Below are 23,032 nucleotides of genomic sequence, written 5' to 3'. Positions count from 1 at the left end.
GATCTCTATTCATCGCTGACATCTGCAAATTCTTCAAAATAAAGAGAAAGTCGCCGGTTTTTTTCCTTTTTTCCTCTTGTCCTCTTTTATTTTCCATGCGCAATCTGTAAAATGCATTTGCCATTTATGGACCGCACGTACATACCAGTTCACATAAACTTTACAATGTTGCATATGGCCAGATGCCATATAATCTTGACTTCATCATCGGCAAAGGCTACATCAACTCCATCATCGTTGTCTCCTTTTTTTGTGAATTATTTGTACTGGCATATTGTGCAAAAAACTGTCAAAATCAGTTTGGTTTTCCATTGCAGTTGGTAAACATCGTATGGCAAAAGTATTATATATTTTATGGGTACTCTCATCATAACTTGGCTAAAAATCAATCTAGTGGTTGTTTTGAACAGCTTATTACCAAATCTAACGACCTGTTTCGATTTTGAACGGACTTACTAAAAAAAATGTTGGGTAAAAAAATTGTCAAAAAATTATTTCGAATGTTATGTCCAAAAAACTGATTATTTTTGAACGGAACATCAGCAAAACTACTTGTGGCCAAAGATCTATATTTAAGGTTGGTTTTTATATCACAATTTAGTTTAAAATAGTCATAATGCTAAAAGAATGACTGTTTTGCTCTGCTTAGTATCTATAACAATAAAATGTTACCTATATTTTGGGTAGTTTGTTAAAATCCGTCATTTGTTAGAATCCCTAAAAAATTATAAAAGAAATCGCCACAAATAAATGGAGTACTATTATGCAGTATTTCATTTGCTCCCCTTGTTTTTGTGGCAACTTTCACTGCGAAATTTATTAATTTATCCTAGGGGAGCAATAGTTCGATGCGTGTGCTTCTGTGCCATGCTAACCCCCGACCCCCGACCCCTGACCTCTCTACCTCCCACCACACGAATTTTCTCCTGGGGGTCAGCAGACAGTAAACACGGATATAACTTCTGTCCACCGCAGGACCTCGGCTCCTTCAACTTCAAATGCTGTTAAGATACTTCTTGTTTGTGTTTTTCATGCCGTAAAGTGGGCGGATGACGGGGCCAGATGGCATGGGGGCGTGGCAACAGCAAGGGCATTATTTAATTACAGGACTACAGTGGTCCCAAAGCCACATTTTTTTGTTTTCACTTTTCCGCACTTGCTTCGCTGGGAAAGTCGTAAAAATATTTTCAAGCTGCCGCTGCGAAGCTTTTAAAATGGGCAGTTCTGTTCTTCTGGTTTTCGGTCTGGGACCCGACCCTGCCAATAACTTGACCCCGTCAATGGCCTCTGGGAGCCTCAAAACAATTTTTGGACATTTCCCCCCCCAAAAAAAAAACCAAAAAAGGCAGCAAGCTGCTTTTAATTAATTTACAAATTCTTGTTGTTCCTTGTTTACGCTTTATATAGTTTAGCTGCAATAGATGCTTTCAGTTGAAACAGCTAATTTTTAATATTCTTTAAACATGGGATATTGAATTCAACTTCCGGCTGAAGTTGCTGAAGTATTCATATTAAATTTGTTTTATTATGAAATTAATAATATTAAAGAATATTTTATTAATGCTCTTATCTTTTTCTTCTTTTCTTACAGGTGAGTTAACCATTTTTCGCTTAAATAAGTACATCTAGTATGCAAATCTGAATACAAAGGTAACAAATTATGCAAAGCTTAAAACAATAAATGATACAACATTTATTTATGTTTAAGGTAATCGATTAAGTTATTAAGACATCTAATTAACATATAGTAGAATCAGAGAAAGAAGTTGCAAAATTGCAATGTTATTAGTTGATAACTGAAATTATAAATGGATCGGTGTGCAACAAGGCAAAATGTGTACTTTCATGCCCCATCCCTGTTTGCATCAAAATCCGCTTGGCAAATGTGTTGCAGTTTCGAAACACACCATGTTGCACATATCAACTTGCACGACAACTGCAGTCGGATTTTTGGATTTGCTTCGAGATTTTCCACAAGATTTTCCACTAGATTTTCCACCGCCCCCGCGGTACACCGTACACACATATATGTATCTGTTTCATTGTGCTCCCTTCGTCGCTTTTCCAAACATTTCTAGTTTCGTGTCTCCGATCTGACAGTTTGTTTACAATATGCTTCCTCGGGGCGAGGTGGTCTCCTCTGTGTCTGGCAGTTCCATGCGGGCTTTTCCCGCTTTTCCCCGCTTTCCCCGCTTTCCCCGCTTTCCCCGCTTTCCCCGCTTTTCCCGATTTTCCAGCTTGGTGGCTCTTGTCATCATCGGTGAACTGCCCAATTATGTCAGAAAAAGCAGTGCAGAGGCAAGTGCAGATGTGAACTTTGCCCAGCCAGCTGCATCCGCGTTTAATTTGATTTCAAATCATTAATATCTTATCTGGCTTGTAAGTTACAGCGAGATATAATTGGTTCTTGGATAGATGATTTATTCACATTCGCCTTATGCTATATGGTTTTATTGCAGTTGAAATACATTGTAGCATACTTCGCGATACCTTTTTAAATGATCTGCAAACATTTATGTGGCCTCCTCAAAAACCCCATTTAAAACTAGTAAATCAAAAGGCAAATTGTAAATCTTGTGCTTTGGTATCTCAAAAATTCGAAAACCACCAGCATCTCCTTCCACGAATCTTTCATCCATTGTAACTATTTAAAGGCCATTAGAATATCTTTGTGCCCTCGCGAATTGTTCTTAAACAAGGCTGCTCGTTGTTGTTTTAAATAATTAATCATTTTGCCTGGAATACCAAAAACGCAGAGTACCCAAAAATATGCACATTATGTGGCTAAAGTGTAAAGAATGGGGTTTGCTGGAGTTCTGGTTGGCAATAAGGGATAAAAGGCGATGGATAGTGTGCTGCACAGTCCAAAATAGTAGCATGTTTAAGTAACAGTGAAATTTAAAACTATTTAGGAATTTATTAGGGACATTTTGACACAATTGTTCGTGGATTTTCCATAATTTGAGAGCAGTTATTATCAAACACTTCCCATATTCCTTTTGTAATAAAGGTTATATTATTATTTATTCACATGCTGATTATGGTTTTCTTCTCAGAAGAATTCTTTCGAAGTGGAACATTTTTTCCTGTGTATCGCCATCTGAAAACGGACAGCGAACCGATATAAATTGCATTATAGGCAAATTAATTGTTTTCACCGGCCGCAGGGGTGGGGGTGGGTGGGGTAAAGGGGGGTGGTGGCATTAATGGCCAACCCCTAAAACCACGCACACAGTCTGAACGGCCGTCCAAGGACATTAATAAGGCCCAAAGGATGTGGTGACATTAATTGCGCGACGAAGGCCGAGCCATTTTGTGGGCATGAGGGGTTTTTCCATAGGGGGAGGGGGTGTGGTGGAATTGAGGGGGGCCGACAGTCATTACATTTCCATATAAATATTTATCGCATGTGATAATGCCGGCCTTGGGTCCCGTGAACCGCGTGGGTCTGACAATAGTTTTTCAATTTATGTTGTAAATGGTCGGTGCTTTTGAAACGAGCGAATCGTTTACAGGAGTCGCCCGATAAAGGACACATGTGTTTCATGTGTTCTTCATGGGTTAAAGAAATTATTTTATAAGCAAAATCTTATAAGGTTAACTACGAGGGTGCATTTTTCATTCCAATGTTGTAGATTTACATATGTATGCAAAGTAAAGTTATTTCAATGAAATAACTAAACATTCATAGTGGTCCAAATATAATTTTATTTCCTGCGAATTTCGAGTGTCGACTGTACTTTCCTCTTAAGCCCTGTTAACTGTAACGGTAACTGCAATTTGAGCCATATGCCGTCTCATTCGCACTGCTGCAATATCGCGCCGTACTGCTCGCACAGGCGATGGAGCTTGGCTTTGCATGTGTAATTAAGGCGAAATGGTCAAGAAATCATAATTTAAGTAGGGCCCATTGTGCGACCCCCCTCCCCATAATTTTTGCCCATTCCCCCACTTTTTTGGCTGTTGGCAACATCTGTCTAAGCAAATAGCACATTCATTACATTAATTAATAATTGTATGGCATTAATTTTGATTTATTTGTCGCTGCGCCTGTCTCTGTCGCCCGCTCCCTGTCCCTGTCCCTGTCACTCTGGAATGTCGGAGCCAATTTGTCAACTTGGTCAAATGGAAATGAAAATGGGAAGTAAAAGCAGCATTCCTTCTGGAATGCCTCTCCCATTTTTGTCTTATTGGAGCCGGTTTCTGCTTCAATTGGGAGACCAAAAACAAAAACAAAACCAAAAGCTTTGGCCGCAACAGCTGGTCGATCCATGCCGCTCTCTCACTCTCTGTGTCCCTCTCTCTCTCTCTCTCTCTCTCTCTCTCACACACACTTCTCATCGCTCTCCTCTTTAACTCCCACTCTCACTCCCACTCCCACTCCCACTCCCTCTTCCACTCTGCTTCTTACTCCCGTTCAACTTGCTCCGATCATTCGAGGCCATTCAGAATGTAAGAAATGTAAAAGAACAGGCCAAACAACAAAGAAAACAAGGCGCATAACACAACTGAAAATAAGAGGGCAACAAAGGCAACAACAGCAATACAAATAATAAGAAACTTTGGCGCAGTTTTGACGATTTGAGCGAAGGGCTCTCCCACATTCAAGTTAAGTGTGTGCGAGCGTGTGTGTGCATTTACATACTTACGTTCCACTTCCTTGAAAAATAAGCGAGCAAGACGATCACTGCTCTCTCCCCTCTACCGATCTTCTTTTACAGTGGGCAAAAAATCGTATGAATATGACTGCTGTAAATAACGGAATGCCAAAATCGCTATGAATCTCTATGTACATACATGTTTACATACTTTATATATATGTACATATGTATTTATAGTTAGTTTCCTGACCATTTAGTTTACATTAACGTTTAAATAACTGAATCAACTTCTTCCTCTTTGTTTATTAGCATTTACTAAATCGTAGCTGCAATATTTAAGCCCCATAGAAAGTCGAGTTTGTCACAGAGATTTTAATAACATGTGGGGAGGGAAATGGTAAAGTTATCGCATTTGCGACCTCGCCCAGATTTCCTCAACCGCCCACTGCCACGCCCTCGCACGCAAACGCCTCCGTTTTTTGCCTTTTCGCCTCTCGATTTGCTAGATGCGTTTATAAGGCGTCTTTAAATAGTCATTCGCCTGCGTTCATTTCGGCATTTGATGTTCTGCACTGGAAGAAATGAACCAAAGGTGTACTCACAAATCTAATCCACGGCATTTTATTCTTATTGTATGTACATACAAAGTATGTGTGCATGTAATTATAAACGTATGTTTTTATATTACAAGTTTCAAGCGGTAAATCCATTAAATCGTTGCAAAATATTGCAAGTTGCTTGCAATGGTTTTTCCCTGTGCAGTGGATGTTGTTAATTTTTGTGGCTGTGTGGATGCCGTGGTCTGCAATGCAGTTGACCAAAAACAATGCATACGCTTTTATGGCGGTTTTTCGTGATTTCGATCGCGGCGGCAACAACAAAACGCACGAAAAGGAAGACGACGAAGAGGGGAGAGAGCGAAAAAAAAAAAACAAAACATTTGCGATTTGCGCAACTTACCAGCGGCCTTTGTATTCGTATGCGTGTGCGTGAGCGGAGCATAAGCGTGTGTGTGTGGGCAGCATCCACTTCCCATGCAGCAAACTCGTTCCACATGTTTGTGCAATGCCGCAAAAGCGCTGCCGCTCTCACTCATTCTCTCACTCTCATTCGCTCTTCTTCGTGCGCTCTCGCTGCGCTCGGTGGCAAACTACTGTTGTCCACTCATTCTGGTTGGAATGCCCGATGAGGACGGTTCGTAGTCGCGGCTGCTCGGAAATCGAATAAGAAACGCCGACAATGTTCACACGCGAATAATTTCGAATTGCGAATTTTGTTTTGTAAGTGCGCGTCATTTTTTTTTTCTCAATGCTAATTGTGTGTGTGCGTGTAATTAACCAACATTCGAGTGCCAAATAAATAGATAAAAAAATGCCTTAAACATTTGCGATTATTTCATATGCCTTACGTTTTTTGTTCGTGTGCGTGTGTGTGTGTGTGTGTCTCATTTATTTATTTTAATTCTTCGCAATGCAAACACAAATAATCAAAGAATAACAGAGAACAAGAAGACAAGGAGGAAAACCGAAAACAAAAAATTTTGCTGCCGCTTTTTTTTTCAGTTTCTCCTTCATTGTAGTTTTACAGGCAGCTTTGTTTGTTTTTGTCTCGATTTCGGTTTTTGTTTTTTCTTATTTTTAACTTTTGCACATGGGTTTTCGCGATAAATGCAAAGTAAGCTAAAAGTGTTTAGAGTTTGAAACGAGTTTTCATCGCATTTTGAGTTCGGTTTCGATTTGGCAAGGCGTGCAGTTAAATTTAAATCTATGTCGCACATTGATCTTCGTGGGTGACTCATGTTGCCCTCTCTTTTCCGTCCAGTGTCTCGCCATCTCTTTCTGACTCAGTCCCAGATTCTTCGGAATTATCGCGTTTATCACCTGCAAAGCTAAGAAAAATAAGCAAAAAGAGCCCCCAAGTATTCGTGATTTATGTTATTGCGATTGCCTAATATGGTGTTTTGTATTTAAAAAAAAAGTGCGGCTTAGTACGATTTTTGTTTACGACTTTTGGGAAATTGGTTACAGCATCAAGCTCTTAAAGCTATTAACAAAAATCCATAAAAACCAAATTCCTTTTATCTATGTATGTACATATGTAAATTGTATGTAAATATAGTAATTCTTTGTATAGATAGAAATTGTTTTACCCTTTTGATTTGTAAGTAGTTTAACACCTGTTTAAATTTATGATTTCCATCAATTTCCCTCGATGGCTTCAAAGTTTTCTGAGCTACTTTGTTCGATCTAAAAATACCATATCTTCATATTCATATGCGGAGATGTGGGGTCCGAAAATAGCTTGTGAAAATCATAATTTCCTCTGGCTGCACTTTAGTTTTCCCCACACGCTGTTTCCCCAATCCTTTTTAGCTTTTCCGCCGTCATTAATGTCATTCGAGACGATCGACAATCAATTTAACAACAAATGCGATGACACTTGAGTTTTCCCTAAAGGAACATGAAAGAAAGAAGGGCTGCGGCAAAGAATGGCCAGAAGAATTGCTAGCATGTGCTGCAGCGATTCTCCGCAGCCGCATTCCAATACACATGTATGTGTTTAATGCTTAATGGGCTAAGACTAGGCCACTTGCGGTTAATGTTTATTAACTGTAAATGAAGAAAAGCACTAACCGAAACCTAAAAACCAAATGCAGATTGCAGTTGAGCGCGAAAAGCCGCAGGGAAAATCTCCGTAGAGTTTTCTTAAATGCCTCTTAAAATATCTTGATTTCAGTTTTTATAATGAATACTTTGGATATTTTAAATCTTTTTAGTACATATATTAACATTGATATTGATTTTCCTAGTTATATTCCTTATCATTCCCAAATACGTTTACTGCCACTTAATCAATTAAAGTCCGATAAAAACCAAGAGATCTGAAATTAATATATTTTAATAGCCATAAATATTTTTATTGATAAAATATTCAATGTACATATGTAGCTTTAAACATACACTCTTTCCACGCTTTATCAGATTTACCATTTTCATTCGTTTAGTTTTCCAGCATGGAAACTGTCCCGGTTTTCCATCGTTTTTCTTTTTTTTGTTTTGGAGTGTGGGTTGTGGAGTTTCATTAACGTGCATTGTACGCCTGAGTGAATTTTCCATTTTATTTACATATCAAGCTGATGGTCAGCAGTGGGGTATTTTTTCATATATTTTTTTTTATTTTTTTGAGCTTCATTGTCATGACAACCACTCGAATGAATTGAATGAACGACTGTGGGGCAAACGATTCTGCGGCAGGAAAAAACATAATTAATTCTTTAATATTCTCAATTTGATCTGTTTCAATCCATCGAACGAATAACAAAAAGTGCAAACCGTGAAAATGCCATCGAAGCATCGGAAAATAGTGCAAGAAGTTGCATTTTAAACAATTTTAATACGAAACTCTTTCAACAGTCAACGAACTTGTCATCGCAGAAAGAGACCGAAAGCCACAGCGGGAAAGAGAGGGACAGCGTCTCTTCTCCGCCTCTGAAAATTTGCATAGAGAAACACGACACAGAAAGCAACAACATGTAAGTAATGCAAAAATGCAAAAAAAAGAACAGAAAAAATACAAAATGAAAAATTGTTTCGCTACCAACACAAAAAACTGCACTCAATAATGAAGATAACAGGATATGATAGGAATCTCACTGGCGAAGAATTACTTGAAATAACTGGCTAAAAGAACGCGGGGCTGTATGTTATGTTAAATATCTTTGGGCGAAGTTATAACTTGAAAGTAAAATAACAAAGATACAACGACCCCACGCTTGACAATTAATATCTAATAGATGTAGAGAGTTCAAAGTGCCTGGGCTGTTGACTTATTGACTCTTTGAACCCCTCCTACCACCACCGTTTCAAAGTCGACCCCCTCCGTCCGCCAGAAGTATGTACTATGTATGTTTCCCCCAAACTGAAACTCCACATGTGCAACAAATACGCCGGCTTTTCCTTATCATTCGTCTTGCACTGCGCAAAACACAAACAAAACGACGGGATGGGCCCTCAGTTTTGGTCAGATAGATGGACAAAACATGATGGGACATTTAAGGCACTTAGAACAAATGACCCCCCGTCGTTCTGCGACATCATCCGCCCAATCAAAGTTGCCACCTGAAAGCGATAAGGGGAAAGCATTTGTTGGAAAAAGTTCTGCGATGTGGTGAACAGGGGACTGCGATGATGCGGGGAGGAAGGCGCCTGCGATATCGACGGTCAATCGATGATGTCTCCAAAAAAAAAACAATATACATATATGTATATGTAAGCGCCGATGACAATTTCTTTGTAATTTGTTTGTCTGCTCCCCAAAGTTGTGATATTCCCCCTTGCACAATCACAACTTTATCGGCACTGAAAAAAACGAGATATAGAATCAGAAGGCACAGAAGTTAATAAAGTTAAAGCAGGCTAGATTCTACTGGGGGATAATAGACTCTCTTCAGGTTTCCTAAGTTGCAAATTATATAGTCATCGTATATCATCATATTTGTATATTTTTTCACTGTGCATTTACTGGACAAACATTCAAATAGATTTTGAAAAGCAAACTGATGGTAAATAATGAATTTAACCGCAGGCCAACTCAAAAGTCAACAACAACAAATTGCAGTCTTTAGAAGAGAATACATTTCCCCATTTCCTTTCGATTTTTTCCCTCTCGTTTGTTATCAGCTTTGTTTTCTTTCTTTCAAGCGCAGGGGCACCCACCTGGCTTATCAACAGTGTCTACCCGTCGATTCCGATTCTTAACCCATTTTGTAGGAAACAGTAGTGCCCATTACCAGTCCTACATCCAATCAGCGATTACGAAATTTCTTGCTGGTATCTCAATAAGTTGTACATTGCGTAATTCCCCAGAGAAATAATGGGATTTTCAATGCATATCGTAATTGTGGCAATCGGCGTTCATTTAATTGTTTAAGAATTCGATGGGGAAACATAAGAGGATTTGTTCAGCTTAAATTGTTTTTAAATACTCGTTCACAATTTTGATTGACAGATTTCCTAACAGTTGAGTTGAATGAATTTACTGTCTTTCAAAAATATTACAAACAAATATTGAGGAGAATCACTTCATATTACTACTTGGCCTGATACACACTAGTCTATTACTATTTCAAGTTATGACTTGAAGAACTTGAGTTGTAAATAAATCATTAAATATTCATTAAAGAGATTAAATCATTTAAAAACTCATTTGGGTAAATTAAAATCGCTGTGTCCGCCGAAAATCAACGAACCTCTTTTGTAAAGAGCGTTAAACTTTATTTTCAGGGTCTCCAACTCAAATAATTGCGATCTTTAGCATATCTCAATTGAAGCTTGTTCCAAGAGGCAAACAGGCGGGGCTATGTGTTCTGTAATTTTTTGGTCTTTTTCTTGTTTCTTTTTTTATTTTTGACTCACTTCCGTGTGCTTCTGCCCTGGCATCTTCTTTAAGATACTTCAGACGTTGACGACGCACTGCAAAGTGTGGGTTGCCAGGGGGTTTGAGGGGCTATTCGGGGGCTAAAAACTAAAAACCCCGGTGGAATGGGCGATCCAAAAAGCTGAAAGGCGGCATCAGACGATGACGAAGTCGCGACGTTCATTTCCCATCTTGAACTCGAGACTGGGCCCGTTGTCGTTGGCAATATTTAATCAAGCCAAGAAGCCAACTGGAAGCAGCCGCCTACAGGGTGAAACACAAGCAACTTAAAATCAAAATCAAAAACAAAAACCAGAATGAAAATCAGCGAAAGACAAAGCCAACTTCTTGTTGCCGATGATGCTATTGATAGTTCGCCATGAGTGAGCTCGTCTATCTGTCAGATACGCAGATATACTTGCAATCTGTGTGCGTGGGTGGTTGTCGGACCCAAACCCTCGAAATATATACGATATATACGAGCATATCCATTGCGACAGCTTGGCACCCCACGTACAAAACAGGTGACCACATAAGTTGTGGTTAAAATAATATCTAGATATGTTGAAGAGGTGGTTCCTTAAGATACTTTTATTGGCCGTGAAATATTACTCATTGAAATCAACCAGCCATCGAAGTGTCTGCAATCCATTTTAAAGTGTTTCTGAACTTTATTAAAATATTATTATAGAATTTCTAATCATTATTATCAAAGCTAGCTAGTCAAAGCTAGCTGCCTCTCTCATTTTCGATTATTTTATTAAAATTGCCTTTCGCTTATTTTGTGTCTCTTTTTTGAAGCATTTTCAATAAAGTAGATGCCACTCAAAAGATAAAATCGTGAATCGTTAAGCTTTTAGTGGCCATTTTTTATGGAATATCAAAACCGCAGTGGCTCAAATGCAAGTATTTCCACTGAGGACAGCACGAACTAAACGATATAAAAATGTTATTTACTTTTATGGCGACTGCAATCAAATTGTGAAGCTGCATTTGACAAGTGACTAGCTTTTCAGTTATCGCAATGTCACTAAACGAATTTAATGTTATAGAAACAGCTGGCAGCTACATTATACAATTTACTTAACCAGGCATTAGACTTGAATTATGGCTGTCCAAATATATATAGCAGTATATCTCAATTAATTTATACCGGTTGAGATTTAGGAGTTTCCCAAGACAGATGTTGTTGTCGCAGCGCCAAGAGCAACTTTCTATGCCACAAAAGCGGCAGTAAATTGTAGTTAATGATCCTTTTGTGGATTTCCCTCAGGTAATGGAATAATGAGCTTTCCTCATCACCGCTGCCAATTTTCCCCCAAAGGAGGCGGAAAATGTTAATTTTTTTATGATATTTTCGCGCGCACTAAATGAAGCGTTTAATATGCTAGCGTTTAAATGCTAAATAAAATATAAAAATGGATTATCGCTGGCACTCTTCGACAGACGAAAATTGAAAGATAAACTGCAGGAAGAAATTTGTGGGGGAAACCGCTAAAATCTCGGCCAAAGAAATGTCAATGAGCGTGAAAGTGACAGGAGAAAGAGGGTGGAGTGTTTCCCTTCTTTTCATTTGGTTTCTTTTTTTTTCGAGGGGTATAGGGGTGTGGCAGCAATCAAAGTTGAAAATTAGGCAATAAAATTAAACGAACGGCAACGAAACCGGCGGAATTACGGAATTAAAGGAGCGGGGCATAACCTTTTGCTTTTTTCCTTCTCACAATAAACACAAATAGAAGAGCCCCGAAAAACGAAAAGAAATTGCCGCAAATGGTGGAAAAATTGACATGCCACATGGCCAAGTTGAAGTTCGAGAGCGGCGTTGCCGCACTTCTTCTCTTGCCACCCCGATATGTTCACTTGTATTTCATTTTTGGGGGAGTGTATTAAGCCGCCATCAACTATACGCCGCCAAACACACTAGGCCAGGTTAACATACTTAGCTTAGCCTAACTCAACGATTGATTTACCTGCAAGTTAGTTGCCTGACAACAGTTGGTTTTTGGCCAATATTCGGTTGCTTTGTTTTGGCCATTTTATGTGAAAGTGGCATGTCGTCGCGCTGCTATGGTTGTTGTGCACCGCTAATGAAGCGATTTGTAGCTGCCCCACTTAACCCAGTATCGAGTGCTTAGGTGTAGCATGGAAATTATGTATAACAAGTATTGTGGTTCAAATAAGTTAACTAACAAAGTCTCTTTAAAACACTTGATAAATACCTAACTGGCAGACGTCTGGCATCAAGTTAACTGATTGCCACAGCACAGATCTGTTATTTTCAACTTACCATATCGCACAGCACGTACTAAATCGCATTGAATATCGCCCCGGGATAGATGCAGTTTTTCGCATTTTCTAAATGACCACAAAATACTGAACAGCGTTTGCAATTTTTGCAATTTTCCAACTCGGTTTTCTCCTCTTCTTTGGCTGCTCCAATTTGGCATCCCAGAAGCTGAGCTCATAATCTGCTAAACGCATCATTACTGTGGAAGCTGTGCCCCGGGAGAAACATAAAGTATCTGATGGATGTGGATGCACAAATGGTGGCTGCGGCAGATTTTGCAATTGCAACTGCGAGGGCGTGTTGCTCATTAAATTTCCGCTCTCTTTGCAAAATGAAGTGGCCAACGATGTGGATGTTGAATGTTGAGTGTTGAGTGTTGAATGTTGTTGGATGGCTAAGTTCTTGGCTGATGCTGCTGGTTATGCTCTGCAAACTCATAAAATAACTGTAATTGTCGTAGCATCGGTAACAAACCACGTTGCCGCACTTCACTCGGCCACTCGAGAGCCAGAGTTTTCGCCTCAGTTTCGGCCCCAACTTGTTGCCAGTCACGTTTTGTGTCCGTTTCACCTCGGACAAAAATAATGTCCAAGGAGCTGCGGCAAAAGGGGGAGTGATGGAGTAAGGTGAAGCTCAATGCTCACTGTCCAGTAACACCCAGTGAAAAAAATATGGCCAAATCGAGGGCTCCTAAAAATGTAGCTACAAAATACTGCCAATTATATCATTTCCCTGTACCAAGTTCCTTCAAAAATATTTAAAATTTGAGCTAAGTTCAACCCGTTTGCCATTTAAATATTTAACTATATATAACTATTATTTAACTGCGCCATTAAATTGAGTTATTATCTGAACTGATTAGTGTTTGATTTGGCTAGCATAAGTAAGGAGCACCATCAATTTTTGTACTGTGCATCAATTGCACCTGTTTCTTTGTTAGATGGGTTCCTTTTTATCGCCATCACCTGCGGCTAAAAAAGCACCAGTATCTGGGCGAAGAACGCTCACGAACAGCGGAGAGAAGTATCTAGAGGATACAAAAGCAAATTTTCTGGTTCATTGCAGCCATTCAAACTGTAATCAGATACTAGCCCTGCCACCAACCCCTTTACCCTCGATTTTCATTTTCGTAGTATTTTTTGTTGTTCTTTTGAGTGGGACGGGTGCATTCCAGCAAAGCAGGTTGCACAGGTCTGCTTTTTTCAGTTTACTTTAGTTTGGCTTTTCAGTTGAGTGTGGGTGAGGGATTTACTGGCGATCGATAGAGGCCGGGCTCCATAAATATATAAGGTATCTCAGACATACGGGCGATTGCAGTGCAATGGAAAACTAGTTCAACATCAACCGACTACCAATGAAAAATGAAAATAAAAATAGAAAATACTTACGTGATCAAAATAGTTAAAATCTATCTGTCTTAACATTTCAGATCCAATTTTAAAACAATCTCAAGCGTATTTTCTATTATTTATAAAAATAAAATACAGATATTTTTTCAATAAACTTTTCAGTTGAACTTGCCCCTAGAGATACATCGTCTTTTGACTGCCACTTATGCATATGCACATATGTGAACAATTTCATTTATAATCCGGAACTGCAACAGCGAAATCATCTGTTGATTCTTCAAACTGCCCCGCCTCCGAAAGCAATTGAGATTGACCCAACGACACCCTTTTTGCACTTCTACATTCTACAGCTCGTGGCAATAACCAGCGATCGTGCCACTCTCTTCGCTCTTTTTCACAAAGAATCTATTTTTCTGTATTCTCCCATGCTGCTCAATTGCACTGCAAAAAAACAGCATTTGTTTAATGCTCTTAAATGCCTAGTCTGTGTTCCTTTCAACATTTTTTTTATGTGTTCATCGTATTTCTTTCAAATTGCGTTTTATGCTCGCCTGTCAAATGGATACAAAAAGTCGACAGTGTAAAAATAACATCCCATAAAAACGAAAATCAACTTAATTTGATGTAAAACACTTAGAAAACACCAAGCGAACGGATATCAAAATATTGTAATAAAAATATTTTTATAAACGCCAACATAGAGATAGCGGGCCTAAAACAAAAAGAGGAAAATAAAAATGAGAAAATACAAAAAAAAGAAAAACAGAAAAGAGAATACGAAGTAGAGAAAATGTGGATATATGCAGATAAATTGAATATCTTTTTGGAGCAGATTGTAACGGTACCGCTTTCTTGACCCAGAGACAACCGCACAAAACGATATTATAGATATAGATGTAGACAAGAACCCCATAATAGAAGATCAATGAATTCCAGATCGCCTGATCGTCTGTTTATGCTAATTTTTTAACTTCCATTTCATTTGACTCTACTCTCTAGTGGTTCTTTATGCAAATAGATCGCGTTCCTATTTGAATGGAAATGCGAAAGTGTCAATTTGCGTATCTCGTGTCGTCATAAATCATCATCACATCGTGTCCATGTGAATTGTGAATTCAGTAACAACGTCGATTGCCAAATGCTTGGTTGGCCCATTCATCGATCTTTGGGAATCACACACGACTTCAAAATGACACATTTTGCCATACGGTTTCATCTGAAATTTCCGCATTTTAGTTTCAAAGATACGTGGGCTGAAAGACCGATCGACCGATCGATCGTTTTTGAGCATGATTTTCTCGTCTTTTAGAGAACTAATTTGAAAGACGTGCGTGCTTAACATACATATATGGCATTATTATTGGCGAACGCGTTGAGATTAATTGTATCTATGGTTTTCTGTTGAAATTTTCAACAATTTAATGGGCGAATTACGATTATTATAATCAAGTTTTAAATGTTTACAAGTATTTTCGATATTGTAGTTCATTCTCCTTAAACTTTTATGAACCAGTTCCATTAGCTGTACGCCCCAGACTTTTTAATTGTTAGAACGCCATCTTAAGCCTAAGCCCAGCTATAAAAAGCCCCAATGAAAGCCCCATTTGGGGTTATGGACTTTCGTAATAAGAATTAAGCACACACAATTGATTTCCAAGATGTTTACAACTCTATGGGAACGAATCGTTAACCATTCGACATTTCGTTTCGTTAAGTGATCTTCATGGATGGATTATGACCGATGGCCAGTTGTGTGCATATTTCTCTTTAATTAGAGCCCCACAACACGCCCAGTTAAAATTCGTTGTGCCTTTCTCAAGTTCTCGGGATCCCTTGGTGTCTCCCCTCTTATTATACCATATCGTAGGGCAGTTAAGCCACTCGTCTTTTCAATTAGATCTATACAACTAGTGACTTCGATGGGGAATGGGGAAAAAAAGAAAATAGTTCGACCCCTTTTACTGGGCCACATGTTAATTTTCCCAACAAACTTCGCTATTTTAATTGTGTTTTGTGTCTGATTTTGTATAGTTTTGTAGGGGACAATGAAGATTCTAACGAATCTGTATAGATTTTTGTTTCATTTTAAATATTAACCTTTTTGCTGATCCCACTGTCAAGTTACCGTTGTCTTATCGTTGTATTTTTGCTGCTGCTGCTTGTGTATCTTTTATTTTTATTTACATATATCTTTCAGACTGCCAATGGCATACACTTGCGTTCCACGAGGGCGCAACGTAAAAGTTGCTGAGCAGGTTTTTTCTTCTTTTTTTTTATTCGCTATACAAAACGGCTTCTTTTTCATGCTTCTGTTTTTTATGTTTTTCTTTTTTTTTGTTGCTGCAGCGTTGCACTTTCATATTTTTGTGTGCAGTTCGTATTGTTGTTGCTGTGTGTCTATTGTATGGTCAAGTTTTGCAACTACGAACCGTAAGATACAAATGGAGCAACATCGGTTAACATCCAACGGTGGCGTCAAAAGTAGTTTAGTTGCACCGTAGAAAATTCGCTTAAATTAGATTAATAAATCATATCAGCTATGCTCCAAATATTACTACAAATTACAATAATCGTTCGACATTAGTTTAAGATAGTTTGATTGGAAATATTGGCTACAAACGTAAAGCATTAAATTTAGATTTTTATACAGAATAAACGCAAAGAATGTGAAATGCTAAGGCGTTTGGTATAGTAATTGTATTTAAATGGGAGTCTCAACATTTAAGATGACCTAAAAATTTTGATAAATTTGTTAGTTGCTTGTCTAACTTTCTGTCGAATTTGTATCAGTGCATTTTAAATTGATATCGAACTGCATTTCTGTGTGCATTTCTTAGCTGCCCCATATCATAAATATTTCAACGCCTCTAGTTTCTGTTATTTTTTTTCGTTTTGCTTTTCTGGCGATATTTTTTTTAGCGGCGCCTTTCACCGAGCAAACCGACAGCATCTTTGGCTACAAAGCGAATTAAGTTTGGCGGGGTATCTGATAGATACAAATTGTGTAAGCGGCGAATTTCGTTTCCTTTTCCACTGCGTGAGGCAACCCATTAGTCACTACTGGGCCAGCATTTTTTTCACACAAAAATAAATAACAAAACAAAAAAGTATCTCAGAGATAAATGAGAGTTCAATGTGTTATGAGCGTGCGATGGCTTTAGTGGACTACAAAACAACCGCACTATCGAAAATATGTTTACTATTTGTACTGGTAGATAAATTTAATTTGTTATGGCCTTAGATATGCTTTTTAGATTATACTTTTTATAATTTGATAGGTTGTTCATCTATATCTTTTTATCTATTCGTACTTTAAGCAAATTAATTTTAAGGCAGGGCCACATGCTCAATCTTAAAGTGAAGATTTAAAGTTTAAAGTGCACATAATAAATACTTTTTTATGGCAAACATATGGCCTTTAACTTAAAACAAATGACGCTTGCAATCCAATCCCATATAAAACCTAAAGAGCATAAATATACTGTTTATGTGGAGACTTTAACTGCGTTACCAAGATCACCCACAAGAGTATCTCAAAGATATGTTTCTCATTTGCATTATACCCCTACGTCGACCAATACACTTGAAGATCGATCTGCCCACCATATTGAATGCATCCCACATTTATCAGATATTTTCAACGACAACCCGAATGAAAATTCATTCATCTCAAAGATACTGGCTGTGTTTTTAGTTCACAAATCACACAAATTGCTCTTGGGCAAAAGTGTGAAATTTTCATTCAACCAAATCCCAGCGAACAAATTAAAAATTCATAAAAACCTCGAATGAAAAACGAAAATAAATTTACGAAAATTTCCAAACACCAAACAAATTATAAAGAAATGAAGAAGGGGACATGGAGAAACATTGAAATAAACGGAACTTACATTTACATAATTTATAGACTCGTGTCGCCGTTTATATATATTTATTTAGATAACATTTCAAAGTTGTTTGTGTTATTCTGTTTGTATTTGTTTTTGTCGCTCGTATATATATATTTTTTTCCTTTTTTTTTTTGTTGATTCTTGAGCTCTAAATGCCACAACGTCTGGCATTCCACATCGCATTTTGGGGGACACGACGTGGGCGTGGATTTCTTGTAGGTGGATCGCTAAGGCCTTGAGCTCTATAGAGTTAGGGGGAGAATATATTATTGAGTGGAGTGGAATGGGGCTTATAGAGCGGGATGCCAAGTAGGAAACCTCAATGACCAGCGAATGCTGTCGAAATCAATTTGGCTAATGTTGTCGCCATGGAGTGACGGGAAAACACATACATACGACCCCGCTCCGATTTTCATCGATTTCAGTTCGATACGAAATCACTCTAAACCATCATATTTTTTCTCTGCACAAATGAGTCGAGTTATTGAATTTCTGAGCCACTGTTTTAAGTATCAGTAATTATGAGAAATACCTGAAATTATGAAATGATAGGGAAAGGCAGTCAGAAAGGTGAAGCTGCCATAAATTTGATTTAAACAATTGACGATTGCGCTCTTGAGCAAATCCTAAAACATTGAAATCCCGGAACACACAAAGCAGCGATAACAAAAGTCAAACCATCAAAGACCTCAAAATCGTTGAGCCTGGCACGCAGCAAACGCATTCATTGCAATGCGAAATCAATTACACTAAAACCATGGATGGGGAAATGGGGCTGTGGAAAGGAAAACACCATATCCCAAACCCCCCCATTTTCCCATTGCCCCTTGCCCATTTCCCAACCCCCGCTGTGGAAACACGTCGCGCACGTGCCGAGCGTACTGCCGATAATTTGTAGTAACAAGGCAGACAAAAAGCAACCACCGGGGCAAAGATCTCACCACCCCCAAAAGAACCACATACTCGTAAACCCCCCAACCACCAGGGGAAAGAATTGAAAAATTACTAAACACAAAAGCGCGGAACGTGGCCACCCAAAAGCAGAACAAAAAAACAAAAACACCCACATATGGATGGGAAATAAATATAAAAAATAATAATAATTTCGAATTTTAAGTTGGGGAGCAAACAAAAAAAAAGGGGGCGGGGTAAAGCTCCAAGTTTATTTCCTTCCACTTACGGAATCCCTAGAGTTTGTGTTTCGTTTGTTGGGCAATAAGCGATAAGCATTCATTCATTATTCACTCACTCACTCATTCAGTAGCATATGAATCACATTCATGGGATGGTTTTAATTGCATTCCGGTTGATGGATGCACTTAGAGTGGTGCTCAATAATTATCCATGTGTACATTAACTTAGAATGTTGTATGTACTATGAAAAAGGTACGATCTGAAAGCAACATGACACACTTATGCTTGACTCATTAAATAAGACAGAAATCGTGAGGGTTATTAGAAATTACAGACGGATAAGTCAGATTTCTTTTGAAATCAATTTCACAAGTCTTCGACTTCTCAAAATATTTATCATAAACTTGCAATGTATTTAAAGTCGCTAAATATAAGCTGAATGGTAGTCAGTAATTTTGGGGCGGCTGCTTTATCGGTCCAAATATGTCGCCTTCTGGCCTTGAAATCAATCACTATCCACCATTCATACAATGTCCAAAACGCTGGATGGCTATCCATAAAAAAACCTTGGCAAATGGCAAAAACAAACAGCGAGCTCCATTGCACGCGACATTCATTCAATCGCGTCGAGCTTCGCCTGGCAGCCAAACCAAAGTGATTCGAATGATTCCAAGTTGGGTGCCGTCGTGCCCTCCTCCTTATTAGAATGGAAACCCGAAGAAAACTGCTCAGTTAGCCCAAGTTTGGCTGACAATTTGTTGACAATTGCGTTTCACACTTTGCATAATAATCAGAAATGCCAAGCCGGCGAAATAAAGTTTGCATAGTTCATAATAAAAAGCAATGTTTGCGAATGAAGCGGCCATATTCCCACTCCCAAAACTCGAACTCAAAACCATTTGAAGGCGAGACAATTTATGGTAATATATTTACAAGGAAATTTATCCAGCGAAATGAATCAGAATCAAATAGCGTATGGCATATGTGTATCTTTGGCAAGCGAATTTAATGCTACAGTACACAAAACAATCAAATGCAATCGAATAGCTACGAATATGTCGAACACGATTGTCGCTATATATAATAATGTATCTGCTTCTATAATTGTTGTCATTGTTGGCTCGTCAACTGATTCAGGTAATTGCGAAATGTTTATTTATTTCATGTCTACTCGTTGTCCAATGCATTCTGCATTCGAAATCCAACCAGAGCACGACTGAATCGGCGAAATCGTGAAAGTTCCAACAATCACGGGGTTGTATATGCGGAAAAGCGCATGGAAAAATAACATAGTACTTACTGATGAGTTGTGGGGGAATTGGTATTGCAATTGGAATTTGGAATTTGGAATTTGGAGAGGTGCAGCCAAGGGAAACGGTGCCAGACATAAAGTGAAAAACATTGATGGCAATATTCCGAAACACTTAACATTCAAACAACGATGTTTATAAAGCAAAATACGTGGGAAAAGTGGGTGTATGTCGGCAATTCACAATTATTAATATTCGAAAAATCCCATAGTGGCTGTCAAAGATGAAAAACAAAAAACATGCAGTATTATTCAATACAAGAAAAAATGCTAGCTGAAATCGTAGCTTGTACTTCATAATTAAATAAACGCAAAGACTATTTCGAAATATAAGAAATACTAAGAATACTAAGAAACTGAAATGACTTTCCAAAAAAAACCAAAAATATTAAAATATTAGATCTAAACGTGTATATGTATGCCCTTGATTAATGATTCGTTTGATGATGAATTTTGCAAGAAATATTTAGAGACACGCAAAATCTGTTTCTGTTTGCCTCTTGGAGTGGGTGTTTCGCGATAAAACGGAAATTGCGACAAATGTTCAAGACTTTAAGGCAATATTTAGTTAACCGAATGACGAAAGATTGCGAGACATGAGGGCATACACATAAAACATACGATTCCACATACATACTCCATCCATACTGATGGTGATGATGATGGTGATGATGATGTGAACTGAGGCCGAACCACAAATAAATAAATTAAGAATTTACTCGACCACAACGACGAAAAACGAAACCCACTTTGGTTTTTGGTCGCTCTGATCTGGATCGTCTCGTTCTCGTAAATGTTTCTGTGTTTTCTTTATTATTATTTTTTTTTTTTTTCTTATTAATATTACTTTTGCGGGGGCTTCTTTCAATTTCTTTTGATGTCAAAACAAAGCCAGCAAATGTTTGTAATTGCTTAACGCCACAAACTGTTGTTTACACAAGCCAGCGTTCTAATGGCAGTCCATTCCAACAAAAATATGGGCCATTCCAGCCAGCCAGCGGTCACCTTTTGTTTTTATTTTTCCCCCGAAGAAAACCCCACTTATGCCGAGAAATGTTTAATAATTTTTGTTTTCAACAAAATGTAATGGATACGTGCACACGGAACTCGGCGATGCAGGTCTCAAAAAAAAAAAGCGACAGACACTTGCGTTCTGACAGAGGAATTATTGTAAAAGTTCATGAAAACCATAAAAGTCTCTGCATGTCAATCGGTCGAATGTTATATGCTCTTAATGGACATGGGTGTTTCGAGCACATTATTTCCAGAATATTTCTTCTGCAGTCGCTGAAGGAATACAAAAAATCTTGAATTTGTTTTCTAAGGAAATGTAAATTGCATCATTTGAAATTATATTAAAATCTTCGGAGAACTCCCAATTTATACGACTTTAAGCGTATTGAAGATCCTCAATTTTGCGACGTTTCAAGTCGTTTAAGTAAACCTATCAATTCCCCAAGCTGGGCACTCAAAAATTGTCTCCAACTTCCATTCGGCGGTTGGCAGGTGTTGCCCTTTTTATTTTACTGCAGTTACATAATACCCACCGCAGACTGCGAATGTGTTTGTCTTGGCATTTTTTTATTAGTAATAACATTTTGAAAGCCACAACGTGGCCGGGTGGTATTAAAATTCGTGTTCTGAGTGGTTCATCGGATGTGCTATATGCACGATATCCGATATCCGATATGGCATTTATGAAGGCGCTGCTTCGCCTTGGGTATTTAATGTCGGAATCAATAAAAAAGATTGACACATGTGGGGGAGTAGTCTTCATTTATGAGTTGCATGTTGTTGGTAGCATCAATTTTCCATTTCTCCCCTGTTTCTGTCACTTCGATTTGGCAGCATAGTTTCTAAATTGAAGCGACTTTGCAGCAGGATGTCGCACGAAACAGCAGCAGTTCCAGGAGCAGCAGGAGCATCAGCTGGCTCAGCTGGAATAGTGTCCTCTGCGGAGAACGCCTCGAAGGTGGAGGTCATCGTGTACACCACCAAGTCGGATAAGACGCTCAAACAGAACATGAATGCCAAGGATGATACGCTAAGGAAGCGTACTTCCTTGATCATAGTGCCGCAGCAGGTGCACGACATCGGAGTGGAGGATGAGGACACCAAGAAGGTGGACCAGACCAAGGCCAGGGAGAATCCGAATCGAAACTCGACGGCCAGCATGGATAGCTGTGTTTCCAATACGACCAGTCAGTCGAATCAGTCGAATGGCTCCACCACCTCGACGACCAGCAGTAGTGGCAGTAGCAGTGGCTCCGAGGATGCCCATGCCGCCTATCAGGACTTGCAGAACGGCAATGCTGGCCAGGATTTGCACTCACCGTCGCCGGTGCCCAGGTGCCATTCATCCAGCTCGACATCCTCCGTGTCGGAGTCCACCTCGTGCTCCAGCTCAGCGGATTACTCATTAAGGGAGCAGCTCAAGAATTTCGCCAATAGAAATTCGGAGGGCGGTGGCCCCGTGGAACCCGCTGCTCGTCTGATCAAGGGCATGAGTCTGCCGGTGGGCGATCAGTCGGTCCAGTTGGTCCAGTCGGTGGCTCCAGTCCTCTGCGATTCCCTACTCAGTCCACAGGAGGTTCCTCTGGGACGACGCTACGCCGAGGTGGCGCAGTTCAAAGGTCATCCTAAAGCAAGGTGAGTGAAGTGATTCCAGTTGAGTGATTCCACTAAAGTGTTCTTTAGGGTGAAGATCGAACATAAATATATATTTTATATATTTTTTTTCCTATCTTGTCAACTTCAATTTCGTTTTGTAATTCAATTTTCAAACAATTTACCTTTAAAGAGTCTCATTTCCACTTCCTGTTTTATGCCTGCAACCCAACACCAAAATATTCATTCAATATCGCTTGGGGTGCAACAAAAAGTGACCTAGTCTCCGGCCACAACCGGCACTCGCTTCGATGACGTCCTCCAGGTTATCTTGCCACACACACTTGCCACACTCGGTCCTCGACTAGTGCATCATTGGAATCACTGCATTGTTCGGCGAGTGCTCAACTAAACGATGTCAACTGGCTGCTCGAGAGTCG

The 23,032-nt window shown here is 39.0% G+C and overlaps 1 protein-coding gene across 4 annotated transcripts in view; it reads left to right on the top strand.

Annotated features, from left to right (window-relative positions):
- LOC6551409 (protein sprint) overlaps nt 1-23,032 on the top strand; it is a 92,377-nt gene that overhangs the window by 33,948 nt on the left and 35,397 nt on the right. The window contains exons 1-3 of one of the 4 annotated variants that reach the window (XM_026982750.1): nt 5,741-5,881; nt 7,927-8,133; nt 21,867-22,634. The exons of 1 other annotated variant lie outside the window; for it this stretch is intronic. In XM_026982750.1, the coding sequence (XP_026838551.1) occupies nt 8,132-8,133; nt 21,867-22,634 (770 nt within the window). In that variant the 5' untranslated portion in view covers nt 5,741-5,881; nt 7,927-8,131. Of the gene's footprint in view, nt 1-5,740; nt 5,882-7,790; nt 8,134-21,863; nt 22,635-23,032 lie in introns of those variants that run through there. 2 more of the 4 variants (XM_015155563.2, XM_001977192.3) reach the window with 2 other exon arrangements.

This window comes from Drosophila erecta, unplaced genomic scaffold (assembly GCF_003286155.1).
Source record: "Drosophila erecta strain 14021-0224.00,06,07 unplaced genomic scaffold, DereRS2 tig00000152-arrow-arrow-pilon, whole genome shotgun sequence".
NCBI classification, from domain to species: Eukaryota; Metazoa; Arthropoda; class Insecta; order Diptera; family Drosophilidae; genus Drosophila; species Drosophila erecta.
This window is presented reverse-complemented; position numbering and strand designations above follow the sequence as displayed.